Genomic DNA, 13,430 nt, shown 5'->3' with positions numbered 1-13,430 from the left:
AAGATATTATCGTTCTATCTCTAGTATATTATAGAGGCGTTAGTTAACTTAAATAATATAATAGTATATTTATATTAGCTAGAGAGTATAATAAATATAGTTATTTACTTATATTCTTTCTTAATCTTAATAAGGTTAAAGGTATTTCTCTAGTTAAGTTTTATAAATATTTTTACTTTAGCTAGTCTATTCTATAGATACTACGTATTTAGTAAAGAGTATTAGTTCTTAATAGTAATATTATTTAGCCTTTAGAAGTCTCTATAAGGTCTCTCTTTATTATTACCTATCTTTACTATTACTAGTATATTTAAAGTAACTAGTAATTTAAATAGTCTAATCTATTCTTTCTTAAGTATTATATTAATATATTTCTCTAATATCTCGAAGACGTTAAACTAGTATTATCTTAATTTCTCGAAAAGTAGTTATCTTTCTTCTTTTAGATTAATCTTATAATTCTATAGTTAGTATTTAGGTAAGACTCGAAAGTTTTCCGAGTTTTCGAATAACTTCTTAAATCTTCTATACTATATAGGTATTTATTTTTCTCTACCTTTATTAATAGTAACCTATAGAGAACTCTCTATTTCTTCGAGGTATCCGGGTACTTTAGAGAAGGTAGTATAAACCTCTCTTTAGCCTTATAGTTAAACCTATATACTCTTATAGGCGTATCTTCTATAGGTTATAGTATTTATATACTAGTCTATTTTAGGGTTATATTCTCGAATCTAGGCTATTTCTAATATAGCCTCGTAGTTTCTAATTTCGGTAATATTAAACTAGATATTAGTTTTATATCTATCTAGTAAGAATAGTTTTAATAGAATAGTTACTTTATTAACCTATCTACTACTATAATCTAACCTATTTGCGAGTTTTAGAGAGTATAGTTAAATATTAGTTATAGAAATATTTAACTTCTTTACTATATAGAGTAAGATATAGTTTCTATTAGCTCTTAAGTTAATTATAACTCTAATTAGTTTTTCTCTAATCTTTATTTCGACTATAATTTATCTCTATTCTCTAGTAGTATAGAGCTTATAAGAGTCTAATAATATCTTTATAATTTCTATATCTCAAAGTAGATTAGTCTATATATAGTATTATATTACTTATTCTTATAAATAATAGAGTATACTAAGGCGTAGAGTATATATATCTAGAAATAGGGCTTTCTATTAAGTAAACTCGTTAGTTTATTCTTTAATAAAGAAGACCTATTTCTAGATATATTTTTCTAGAGATCTACTAATAATCTCTTATATATCTTCTAGCTTAAGAATATTATTTAAGTAGAGTAACTATCTAATTAGTCTAAGTAGTTTAATAGTTATTTTCTAAGTATATTCTTATTAGAATACTACTCTTTTTATATCTATAAAAGATACTTTATAATATATATTAATTATAGATTTCTCTCTCTATATCTATTAGTTAGTAGTAAACTTCTAACTATCTTTAGTTATCTAAATATTTTCCTCTTCTATTATCTCTTAAAAGTACTAGTATTCTCTAGGTTTTAGGACTACTTTCTCGAGTTAGTAGACCGAGAGACTATTAAGTTTTAAGTCTATCTAGTATAAGGAGTCTTCGATCTAGTATTTCTTCTTTATTGAAGGTATTTCGAATCTTACTTAGACTACTAAACTCGATTTAGTAGCCTCTTACTTACTCTAATTACCTTTTAGTAGAGTAGCTCTATCTATTACTACTAGTTATCTAGTAGAGCCGAACTATTTTTTCTAGTCTTTTTATAGCTTTTCTTTATAATAGAAGCTAGCTATATAACCTTCTTTTCTATACTTAAAGTAGAGTTTCTTCTTCTTTCGACGTATTCTCTCCTTATTAGAAAGTTTCTTTCTATTCTTTTCTAAAGTATTAAGTTCCCTTCTACTAATTATATTAAGTTTTATTAGATCGCTATAGCGGTTCTTTAATAGACGTATATAGTAAGAATAGACTTCTTTCTTTTTAATATAGCGCTTATATACTTAGTTATTAATCTTAATAGCGGCTTTACTTAGCTTATAAAGAGTCTTAAGAGAATCTATACGCGATAATTCGTTCTTTATAAATTTCTTTAATTCTCTATAGAATAATATTCTTAGGGCTTTATTACTTAGTTCTAATCTAGCTAAGGTTTACTAGAAGTCGATATTATAGTAGATAGCTAACCTAGTCTAGGTAAGCTTAAGTAGGGCTAGCTCTAACTTTTTCTTAATATTAATATCTCTAAAAGTCTTTCTTATACTAGCTATAAAGTCTCTTAGTAACTTAAAATAATCTTTAACGAACTAGAAGTAAACTATAGATACTAAGCCCGCCTAGGTCTTATTCTCCTAGTAATCGCTAATATAAGGTTTAATCTAGTTATAAGCCCTCTCCTTAAAGCGTAAGATTAGAAATAAGACCTTATCTATTTTATTTCTAAACTTATCTCTATAAAAATCTATATAGAGTTAAGCCTTTATAATAAACTATTCTAGGTTAGCTAGAGTTCTATTATACTTATCTAGTAGAGAGATTTGTAGGCCCTTCTTAGCTTCGATTACAGTAGAGGCTAGTAGTAGTAGTAGTAGTACCGGGGTTTCTATAATACTTTCGACTAGACTAGTAATATTTAGAGCTATTATTAATAATCTAGTACTTACTAAGAATAGAGTACTTAAAGTATAACGATTTAGTTCTACTTAGAGTAGACTAGAGTTATTATAAGGTTAGTATATTAAGAAGTAGGCGCGAGATTATTACTTATAGATTTAGAGATCTATTTATTATAATAAGAGTAAGTTAAATAGATAATATACTATTACTATAATAAGTTAAGTATAAAGCTTCTATCTAAGGAAATTACAATTATTATATAGAACTTTCTACCTTACACTCTACGTAGGCGTAGTCGACCGAGCGGCTACCTACGTAACTTCTATAGAGTTAGGCCTAGCTACTTATATAACAGTACCCTAAAACCGGGGCCTATCCGCTATCCTAAATATAGCTAATATTAACTAAATTAAGTCGTTAGACGGTAGTCCTAGAAACTACTCGATTCCTATAACCTCGCCTAATTCTAGGACTTTTAGTCCTAGGAGTATTACGACGCCGAGGCTAACGCTACTCGTAACAGATTAATAGATATCTTTTTTATCTAATAAAGCTTAGTTCTAAGAGAGTCTAGTAAATTACCTATATATATAGAGCTTATTATAAGACTATAAAACTTTTTCTACTTACTCTATATATCTAGTAAAATAACCTAACTAGCGACTTAGCTAATATAAGTAATATATATATCGAAATATAACTTTTATACTATATAATTAAGAAGGCGCTCGGTAATATATTTACTTTCTCTATAAACTACTTTTATAGATACTAAGTAGTCTTTAATTATCTCTTTCGGGATTCGGGTTGTCGTATCGGAAAGTTCTCTAAAGGAGCTTATAGAAGCGACAAAGAAGATTATAGGGTAGGAGCTTGCTTGTTTTACAAAATTAGCGAAAGTAACTACACTTTCGATCTGTTGTTCGAAGAAGGAGAAGGGGGTGTGGAAGTTTACAGACCAGCCATTTAAAAAATTCTTTGTATTTGTCTAGAGGGGAGTGTTGTAGGTGGATGGTTTTAGGCCGAAATATCCCTTGGCAGAGTCGACCGTATGGAAGGACACTCGGTCGATAGGTAGATTAAATGGTAGTCCAGTGGCAGCGATTCGCTTTTTCTAGGCTTGTTGGGAATCAGGGCCTCTGTTGAACAGTGGATGTGGGATAACGAAGGACTTCGCAGAAGGGTAAATAACAAGTATGAGCCCAAGCTTCCAGTGGATCCAGTAAGAATAATGGTTTGTTTATCGCTAGAGACACCGTTTTGTCCGTTTACTGTTGGAGATACAGCTGCTATTTCGTGGATGAATTTGAATTTCTTGTCAAGTGTGTCGCTAATAGCCTGCTTAGTCCTCAGATTGCTTGATTTGTTGAGGCTATAGAAACAAACCTAGTAGATCCTGAAGTCATTCTTCGCTTTTAGATCAAAGGCCAAACCCTTCTTCAAAGATAACTACGACGTCGATATTATCAATTTGTCAAGGCTTCACGATATCATGAAGACGAGAGGGAATCCGGTAAGCGCGATAATACCGCTAGTGGTATCTAGGGAAGTTTCATTCGACAAACAACAGAAAATTAGACTCATTTAGACAATATTACCAGGGTCAAGCTTATAATTCTGAAATTATAGTTCTCCTAAGCTTCGTAAGTTATGCTCACAATAACACATGCACCTTCCGGTTCTTGTCTTCAATGCTACGAAAGCATTCGATGCCAAAATTTAAATGATTAAATTTCTTTTCTTGAAACATCGTTTACCAAGCACGAACTCATGCCTCAAAATCACGAGCCACAGAGACCGCCTTAGTAAAGCGCCACCAAGCAAAGCCAAAATTGCCCGAGAACGTCCAGTACAAGTCATTCTTGCCCTTGGCGCCCGTGACGGGACAATTGAGTGTCTCCCATTTCTGCGTGCCGCCCGTCGATGCGACGCTGCAAGTCGCGATCACGGTGCCGGTCTTGCTGCCCAGGCTTGCGATGAGCTTGCCGCTGCCGCTGGAGCTGGCCACGCGAACCGAAAGTGATGCGGCACCGGTGGAGCCAAAGTCGACACCCTTGACCTTGATATATGCGCCGTTGGTGTTGGTCTTGGTTACGTCCATAAATCCTTCGCTGTACTTTTCCGTCTTGACTCCCGAGGAGAAGGCAATAGTGGTGGCCGAAGTCTGGACGTAAGGGTCGAGGCTACCAATCTGGACGGCACCCGTTGTCGTCATCTTGAGGGTGGGGATTGAACCGTCCGAGCCGTACGTGAAATCCTCGATACAGATAGAGCGGTGATAGCCGCCGCCGCCTGGAAGCGCGCCGTTGTGGTAGAAGAAGAGAGAGTGGCTTTTATAGTCGATGATGCCCTCGTGGTTAGTGAAGGAACCACCGGAAGCGGCCATGATTGTCCCGCCCTTACCCGTCCATGGGCCGGTAGGGCTTGTGGCTGTCGAGTACGAGATACTTTCCGGAATTCCGTTGGAAGCATATGCGAGGTAGTACTTGCCGTTACGCTTGTAGAGCCAGGGCGCTTCTGTGAGGCCGCCGGGCTTGGAGACGCTGACGATTGAGCCGCTGTACGATATCATGTCCTTGTTTAGCTTGATATAATAAAGCCCCGGATTCGCCCAGTACATGTAAGCCTGACCGTCGTCGTCGATGAAGACAGTCGGGTCGATGTTGTTGTTCTGCACCAGCGGTTTCCCTAGGGCATCCACATATGGGCCGGTGATAGACTTGCTGGTGGCAACGCCAATTGCCATGGCACCACTACTCAGCTGCACAGGGCAGTACATGTAGATGACGCCGTTGCGTTCAATTGCCTGCGGTGCCCAAGCTCTGTCACTGGCCCACTTGAAGGTCGATGCCAGGCTCGCTATTGTTCCCCAGTCTTGCCAGTTGACTACATCGGTGCTGGAGTATATGCGCCATTCTTTCATCAGGAAGAAGCTGCTCGCTGAATCTTCGTCGTGGTCTGCGAAGAGCCAGATAGTGTCATTATAGACGTATGGGGCTGGATCTGCTGTGTATATGGTTTGAATGATGGGGTTGTCCGCGACTGTTCGGCCGATGTTGGCTAGCAAGAGCGCAAGCGAAAGTAAACACTTCATAGTTGGCTCCAAATTGTGGGTGGAATTGGAAGCGATCGACAAAAGACTTTAGCAACTGCACTAGGAGACTCGTTAATTTAAGAAACAAAACTTTGAGGATTTCTCATGGTGGCATAATAGGCTTTATAAGATGCTGAATAGTTGGCGCTCACGAGTGGCTCTGGTCCCGGCCATACTCTGTAAAAGCTAGCTGCCAATGAATTAGTCAAACCGAACTTCTAGATCTTTTGGGTGTCTACTTTGGATAAACGAAATTCCTCTTCCTGACCAATGGGGATGGAATTGATGAAAGAAGGTTTTAGCCGCTAGCCGCTATGTGACCAGGATAATTACCGGGCTCGGGAGAGGCGCACCTATAGAGTCTTTGCTTCGGCACGGAATAACAGATACCGCAGGGAGGAGGCGCGCCTATAGAGTGTCGACTTTGGTATAGAACTAAAAATACTTGTCGGTTCATTAGAATTCAGGTAATTTTATATATATAGCACGATAATTCGTCGTGATATGTGGGTGCAATATATAGTATAAATCGGTGATAGTTAAGGAAGAGCCCTGAGCCTGGGAGACTCAGTACTCTTGGTGTTGCACTACGTGACTACCTAATTGGGATTAACTTACAGGTCTAGCTAATGAAGAAATAATTTGTGAAGACACATGTGACCTATAGCCAATCGTACCGCGCACAAGCCTCCGGGAGCCCAGATAGTAGTTGTCGCTTAATATACATATGACTAGCCTTCTTTAAACGTCTACACGACGTACTACACCCTCTTTCTCTATCTCTTACTAAAGGATAACACATAAGGCTTTAGTGGCTGTTAGAGTAAGAAAAGATAAGTACTGTACAGTTTTAAAAGCTCGAATCTCTATATATATAGTAGTTAATTAAACAAAAAGGTGCTTAAGGGGCTAAGTAAAAGTGTATACGTTCAGTTTATTACTGGCAGTGCTTTTTCCTTCGGTATAATCCAACATGTCATATCCATTGTCTTACTCGCTGCTTTTTGGTACGTTGACACATAACTCGAATATCCACATTAGCGCCTTCTTGATGTCACAGAGCAAGATGAGGAAATGACGATATTCTTTTTCTCACTAGACACAATATTGAAGCGTTTGAAAGGTCTTCGGGGATACGTGAACGAATGAAAGAGAAGGATAAATTGCCAAGCGTTAGACGCCAAAAAAGTTGAATTGTAGAAGTCTAAAAGAATAGAGATACTTGTCTGAATGAACAAAAGTTAAGAAACGAAAGCGCCTTCTATATATACCGACAAAAGCGGGCTAATAGCTGTCAAAATGCACCCTAACGCCGATCATCCGAGAACGCAAAGTGGATAGACTAAGTCATCTAATACCTGAAATCGAACAACACCTGGTCAACGCTCGAGACTTTGTATTCCATTGCTCATAGTAATCTTTCTTTATAATTGTAAAGACCATATCAAGAACACCGATGTTGCAAATCTCATTTTTCTTTCTTAAAATCAGTTTCCCAACGACGCATGAAGTCCTCAATTTCTGCAGCGTCGACTTTCTTCGTCTTGACAGGCACACCACCTGCTCTCTTACGCGCGAAACCTTCATAATCTATCTCAGGAATCACAAGGTGGTCTTTTGCTGAGATTTCGAAGTTGCCACGGGCGTCGAAATTGTTGTTGCTCCGCTTACCTCTAAAGTCAACGACGCGAGGAAGGGCAATCTCCCCAAGGGAATCCAGAAATTTGACCATTTCGGACTTTCGCAAATTTGGCACTGGTGATTGTGGCTCTTTTAGCACAAATCCCTGTACGCTTTTTTTCGCTGCTGGTTTTGGGTCTCTGGCTTCGACGAGAGGGTTGGCGTCGTTTATAGCGAGTCCTGTAGCGATGTTGGAGAATAGTACTGTGACAGAGAGAGATAGAAAGAGCTTCATGTCGAGGAGTTGAAAAAGCAATGGTGTGGGATTATACGCCGTCGCGAACTTTTCGTTGTCGTTTTTGAGTGATTTGAAATATGAAATGCTCTTAAGAAAAATGGGGCTTTTGCTTCTGGTTGATTTGCTTTTGTAGGCACATGAAAGACTTGTATTTATAAAACATTCGTTCAATTGTGAGTATTTTTAGGTCTTATCGCTATGATCGTAAAGTTTCGTCAGGAGGGGCGTTGTGTGACATCCCGTTCACGAGCTGTGCGGCAGAGATATGATTCTTACACGAGCTGTTCGTCGGAGACATGCTTTTACACGAGCTGTGCGGCGGAGACATACTTTTACACGAGCTAAGGATCTGCATGGATTTGAGATGTCTTGTTCGGGAGCGGACTTTTTATTTGCTAACAATAATATAGTCATGCTCGAAATTACTACACCTTCCAAAGCCCCGATTTGAATCGCAGTGCTGTTCACACGTTCCAAGCCGCTTCTATGATTTAGGTAGTTGTGTTCCCGAAGTGATGGCCTTCAATCAGGAATGATACGGCATTTTTGTCAAGCTGAGTTGCTGCACAGCTGGGCGGCGTGTCTACGTCAACGTCAACGTGACAAGTCTAATGCTCTGGCATCAATTGGTCGGACAAACACTTCGGACGTATATTTTCAAGTAATTTAGAGCAAAGGACTTCCCACGTGGCGCAAGCGTCAAGTGGCCTGCTTCCCGGTGACTAATACTTCTAGAAACACATTGAAATATGTAATCAGACAATTCAAAGGAAGCTCCACTCAAACCGCGCCATCAGCTGAAGATTTGTGCCCATGGACACAGAACAAAATGGAACGAGATCAAGCGAGAGTACATCGGAGAGGATTGAAACGACACATGCAGGTTTCAAATGTAACAAGAGCCGAGAACAGATGATGCTCCTCGGATCAGTTGCCGTCTGTCAGACACTTTGTATTGTTTTATTCTATATGACTAGAGCTGCATGGTTCTTTTTTGTAGACTGTGCCATGATCATTTGAGTCCATCTTAAATTCCTGCGTAAATTGAAAAAGAATGATAGTTCATCTTCTATCGTCACCGTTCCACGTGACGGCTACCAAGAGTTTCTAGTCTAGTTATTTGTATTAATGTGTTTTATCTTTACGATCACGGGTTTCAAGATTGTCACATGAGTCAAATCAACAATTCCAGGTAATGAACATGGTAGCAAGTTTCTATTTGATTTATAGCTTATAGCTTGTTCAAGCCAGAATATCTGACAACCAAAGCAGGAACATCCACGAGCGGAGTCAAGGTGTAACTGTATGGTGCGGTAGTGAAGTTTCCAACCTGGGTGATGTTGACACCAGATCCACCAAAGTCATTAGGAGCACCGAGATTGGCATATCCATCAATCTCGTAGTCACCAAGTGGAGAGGTGTTTGGCGAATCCTCAGGAATGACAAGTCCATATGTGCTCAAAGCCTCACGGGTATCGCCAGTGAAGACGTTGCCCTCAACGAGTACCTGGTTGTCGGATCGTGAGTGGATGGCCTGGAAGCGGAAGTCCTTGTAGTAGTTGTTGTACAAATGTTGTGTTCCGAATCGACCAGCATTTCCACGAGTACCGAGATTCTTCCAGTAGTTGTGGTGGTATGTGATGTGGAAGTGACCGAAATCGATGTCTCGGAATTGATCGTTGTTACCAACCAGAGATGCTTTGTAGTGATCGTGGAGGTAGTTCCAAGAGACGGTAATCCAATCTGATGCACGAATAATGTCCATAAGACCATCCTAGTTCGTGTTAGCGAGCATAATAGGCTAGAAAATGAAGACAATACGCACGTAGAGATCTGGACCATTTTTGATGATGTTGGGGTTTGAAGAGAGATCATTGTGATCGATCCACACCCGAGTTGTGTTCTGGATAGTCAAACAATCGTTGTCGAAAACACCGGTAATTCTCATGTTTTGGAGAATGATGTTATCGGCGTTGATCATCGTGATTCCATTTGTCCCAATAGTTCCATTGCGGCCACCAATGATAGACTTGTTAGAACCAACTCGGAGACGTGCTGGAAGGTTGAATTCTCCTTCAACAATAATAGTCAACTTGTTTGAGCCCTACATACAGTCAGTTAGTCACATGACTGAGAAGAAATTATAACTCCATACCGTTGCAGCCGCGACCAATGCGGCATTGGCACCTGTGGCTCCAGCACTGATGGTAGTGGTGGGTCCACCTTCTCCTCCATTGACAGCTCCATATGGGTTGCTTTTACCAAACCCAACGAGATCAAAGGCACCGGTGGGTAGTGGAATAGCTGGGTAGCTTGCGTTTGGATCACAAGCAGAAGTTGGGGAAGGTGTCGACTGAATTTTGCAATCAGTAAAATGTATCTCTAACCTTTAACCAGATAATACATACCGAAGTTGTGGATATTGCAATGCAACTGCAGGCACTGCTCACACGACTGGCAGCATTTCCAGTACATGCTGCTGCTGCAAACGTAGGAAGAGGAAGAGTGGCATTAGGAGCAGCCGTGAATGTACCACAGAAAGCTCTTGCCTCCACAATACGGTCTGCAGCACGAAGAGCACGAAGACAGTTGTCGGAATTGCAGGTTTGTGCCGAGACAGAGGCGAGACTGCCTAAAGCAAAGAGGCTGTTGATGAACTTCATGTTGGCGGTCGTCCAGAAGAAGATTCTGTGTAGAAGCTTGCTTGAGTTGTGGATGATGAGAAAAATGAAGATGGACGCGAACAGCTCTCTTTATAGATTTGGTAACATTATATCCAGGTTCCTGCAGATGATGCGACCCAAATATGCAGATTCAATGGCTTGGGCCAAGATCATCTCTTAATTGAGATTCTTCCGTCGTGGCATCGCCCTTCTGTGCTAGGCTCGTTGAACTAGCCATTATGAGGTCGATATGACGACTATCGATTGTTGTTGCTGTTGTTGTTCTGGTCTTCCTCAGCAGCCAAGACGGAATAGTTGATGCAGGTTGAGGAGGAGATGAGAGGAGGTGAAAGTGGCATTTTCAGCGTCACCGCCTTGGCTGGCAGAACCGGGTTTGACCATACAGACTTCCAGATGGCAGACGATATTATTCTGCCATGGAAAGCGGTGTAGCGAGATTACCTTCCACTTCCAACCGAGGCCACGATTTGGCAACTGGAACACCGTAGATTTTGTCACGCCCCTTGGTAGCTGCCATGCATATCTGGAGAAAGGTTGGGGTTCTCCGCAGCGGGCTATTTGAATCCTGGGGATGGAAGCGTTGGCCAAGCAAATCCGGGCCTCGTTACCCCGTACCTTTCCCGGAAGAATCATGGGGAACGATGCTGGAACGGCATGGTATTTTCCCTCCAGTCATTTGCTTTCTTGGCTGAACAATTCTTTCCACGACTACTCTCTACAACTGTTGTGCTCTAATTGTGATAGCGAGCCCCATATTGACACTCGACACTGTTATATGTATCAATGCTTACTTGCCTTTAGAGGAGGTCTTCTAGATGACGAAGAATCTTACGGCATGAGTTGTGAAGAAGTCAAAGAGAAACAGTGACAACAAAAATCCAATTCTTATCACGTTGATTTATTACACTGATCGACATGATGGCCTTGTAAAGGAGGGATGATCATGAAAAAAGACAGCTGGTTGTTATGAACTATTACAGCAAAAGCAGCAGATTGGTTAACAAACCCTTCTTGACAAGACAGCAAATGGACCCTTGGGAAGGATATTGTGTTCATATTCAACATTTCCCTCGGCCTCTGCTCTGAAAAGCCACTTTCCCAGGTACGATCCATGGAATGTCGTACAGCCTTCTCTTGTTTGCATCCATTCCTCGTGCTTTCACCTAGTGATGTCTTCACTAGCCACATATGCTACATATTTCTTCGGTTCTCAGCGAGCTTGAAAGGATGGTTTACGAACTTGATTAAACACACAGCGGAATAAACACCGGAAAGAAGAGAAATTCCTGAATCACAAACTAAGTACTGCGTGCGATGATGTTGGTCGGCCGTTGCAGTCACACAATCTAGATGCAAGATGAAAGTCGAGTTCAGAAAACGGGAACATGGTAGCTACAAACTTCTCTGATCTCTGAATAAAATCGCTAAGAATCTGTAGTTTGTTACAATCTTCAACTACTTCAGTAGTTGAGTGTCGATTAACAAGGCTCAACAGAAACAGTTGGACTTCAAGAGATGAGACCGAGCGGAACCTTCATTTGCTCTGAAATGTATATACGTCGTGGACCCTTATTGTTCAACCGGATATGATGGGTTAGGCCGTCGAGAGTCTAGTCGGTTCATCCCGATATTTTGTAAAAAGAGCCAAATCTTGAGTCAGTGAAACTTTTCATAGGCTTTTCCTCCCGCTGTTGTTTTCTTTGAATATTTTTGAGCGTTCCACGACAAGTGTTCTATTAATTACTCATCCTACAATAGGGGGTGCGCAAATAGTTAGGTGGTTTTGTGAGCGAAAAACTGCTAATTTACACAACGACTTCTATACCCCTTGTGTACCATTAGTGAAAAATAGTACTGGTGAAATAGAACAACAATGTCGACTGCTTGCCTTGTGGGCCGGAGGTCACTTTACCAACAAGAATACACGCTATAAATTAAACAGTTACCTTACAGTGGAGATTGAAGAGTATAGATCAATAGATTCATCATCATATTAATGGAGAGTGGATTTTTTGAGTCAAAGACCACAATTTTATGACATCATATGGCTCTTTCATATCGAGTCAAAGGTGAAGTTGTTGATATTCGGAAACACGTCTATACCGATTCAGTGCACCAACAATCCGGTAGCGAATTTATCAGATCTGGTTGCCGGGTGGGTCTGCATACTTCGTACAATAGATATCTGGTGAATCTTCTCGATGCGCGGAAATCGATCCGGAACGTACGACTCCCGGCAACGAATGAATCACTAAAGTACTTGATATATCTGGAACAACGAAGCATTTCAAGGATTTATATCTTCCATTCGCATCAATATCATTCTCCTGTCCGCATTTCTCTAGATTCTAGCATCTTCTCAGCATCGCCGACGCCCAATTTTCACAGCCAACTTTCACCTTTCAAAGTAAACAACAACATCAACAACATCAACAAGATCAAAATGTCAACACCAAACATCCCCGACTTCTCCATCGAACTACCAAGATGCCAGTCCTGTCGCAAACCCTCACATCTGACGATCTGCAAACAATGCGGCACGGAAATCAAGAACATAGACGGTCGCGAGTACCGGGGGATGCGGATGTACGAATGGGTGATGGGCGAGAGTAATGAGGGAAAGGAAAGGGGAGGTTCGCAGACAACGTCGGTCTCGAATGGGAGTTTGCAGAGTAGTTCGAGTTCGAACAGTACGATGGGACAGCCGATGGGAGGTGCTGGTAGGATTGTGAAGAGGAGTGCGATTGGGAGGGTGAAGAAGATGTTTACATCGTGGAAGGGGATTGGGAAATGAGGTTTGTCCTGATTTGAGTTGTTGTCTGAACGAATTCCATGCTGATCAGCCAGATATTCTAGGAGTGTGAGATTTGAATAGGAATTGGTGGTCGAACTCATATATGCGGCAAGAGGTTGACGTCGGTGCAAGACTTGAGTGTTGTGCGATACTTAGGCAGTCCTCAGAACTGGGTGGCAATACATTATCAGATGGATTTGGGAGATGGAAGATTCCATGCGTTAGAGACCGCTTATTGCGATTGTTGTGGTAGCAGATTGCAGATCAGGCGTTTAGGGAAGTCACTTCGGTCAATAAAATGGGATTTGGTGTAGTTTGAAATTAATA

At 40.5% G+C, this 13,430-nt stretch overlaps 4 protein-coding genes across 4 annotated transcripts; 1 reads left to right on the top strand and 3 right to left on the bottom strand.

Annotated features, from left to right (window-relative positions):
* Positions 1 to 4,381: 4,381 nt before the first annotated feature.
* Positions 4,382 to 5,707, bottom strand: GLAREA_09323 (Arabinanase/levansucrase/invertase; the record flags this gene model as incomplete). Its single annotated transcript, XM_008078284.1, has 1 exon — positions 4,382 to 5,707. One exon carries the CDS (start codon positions 5,705 to 5,707, stop codon positions 4,382 to 4,384), a length of 1,326 nt encoding a protein of 441 aa, XP_008076475.1.
* Positions 5,708 to 7,175: 1,468 nt separating this feature from the next.
* On the bottom strand, positions 7,176 to 7,622 carry GLAREA_09322 (Ribosomal protein L5; the record flags this gene model as incomplete). Its single annotated transcript, XM_008078283.1, has 1 exon — positions 7,176 to 7,622. One exon carries the CDS (start codon positions 7,620 to 7,622, stop codon positions 7,176 to 7,178), a length of 447 nt encoding a protein of 148 aa, XP_008076474.1.
* A 1,234-nt stretch (positions 7,623 to 8,856) lies between these two features.
* On the bottom strand, positions 8,857 to 10,288 carry GLAREA_09321 (Pectin lyase-like protein; the record flags this gene model as incomplete). The annotated part of the gene is made up of 4 exons (XM_008078282.1): positions 8,857 to 9,399; positions 9,451 to 9,729; positions 9,781 to 9,978; positions 10,034 to 10,288. 4 exons carry the CDS (start codon positions 10,286 to 10,288, stop codon positions 8,857 to 8,859), a joined length of 1,275 nt encoding a protein of 424 aa, XP_008076473.1.
* A 2,464-nt stretch (positions 10,289 to 12,752) lies between these two features.
* On the top strand, positions 12,753 to 13,103 carry GLAREA_09320 (uncharacterized protein; the record flags this gene model as incomplete). Its single annotated transcript, XM_008078281.1, has 1 exon — positions 12,753 to 13,103. One exon carries the CDS (start codon positions 12,753 to 12,755, stop codon positions 13,101 to 13,103), a length of 351 nt encoding a protein of 116 aa, XP_008076472.1.
* Positions 13,104 to 13,430: the final 327 nt, after the last annotated feature.

Source organism: Glarea lozoyensis, assembly GCF_000409485.1.
Source record: "Glarea lozoyensis ATCC 20868 chromosome Unknown GLAREA1, whole genome shotgun sequence".
Classification (NCBI taxonomy): Eukaryota; Fungi; Ascomycota; class Leotiomycetes; order Helotiales; family Helotiaceae; genus Glarea; species Glarea lozoyensis.
The sequence above is the reverse complement of the archived record's forward strand: the minus strand, read 5'-3'. Positions and strand labels throughout refer to the sequence as shown.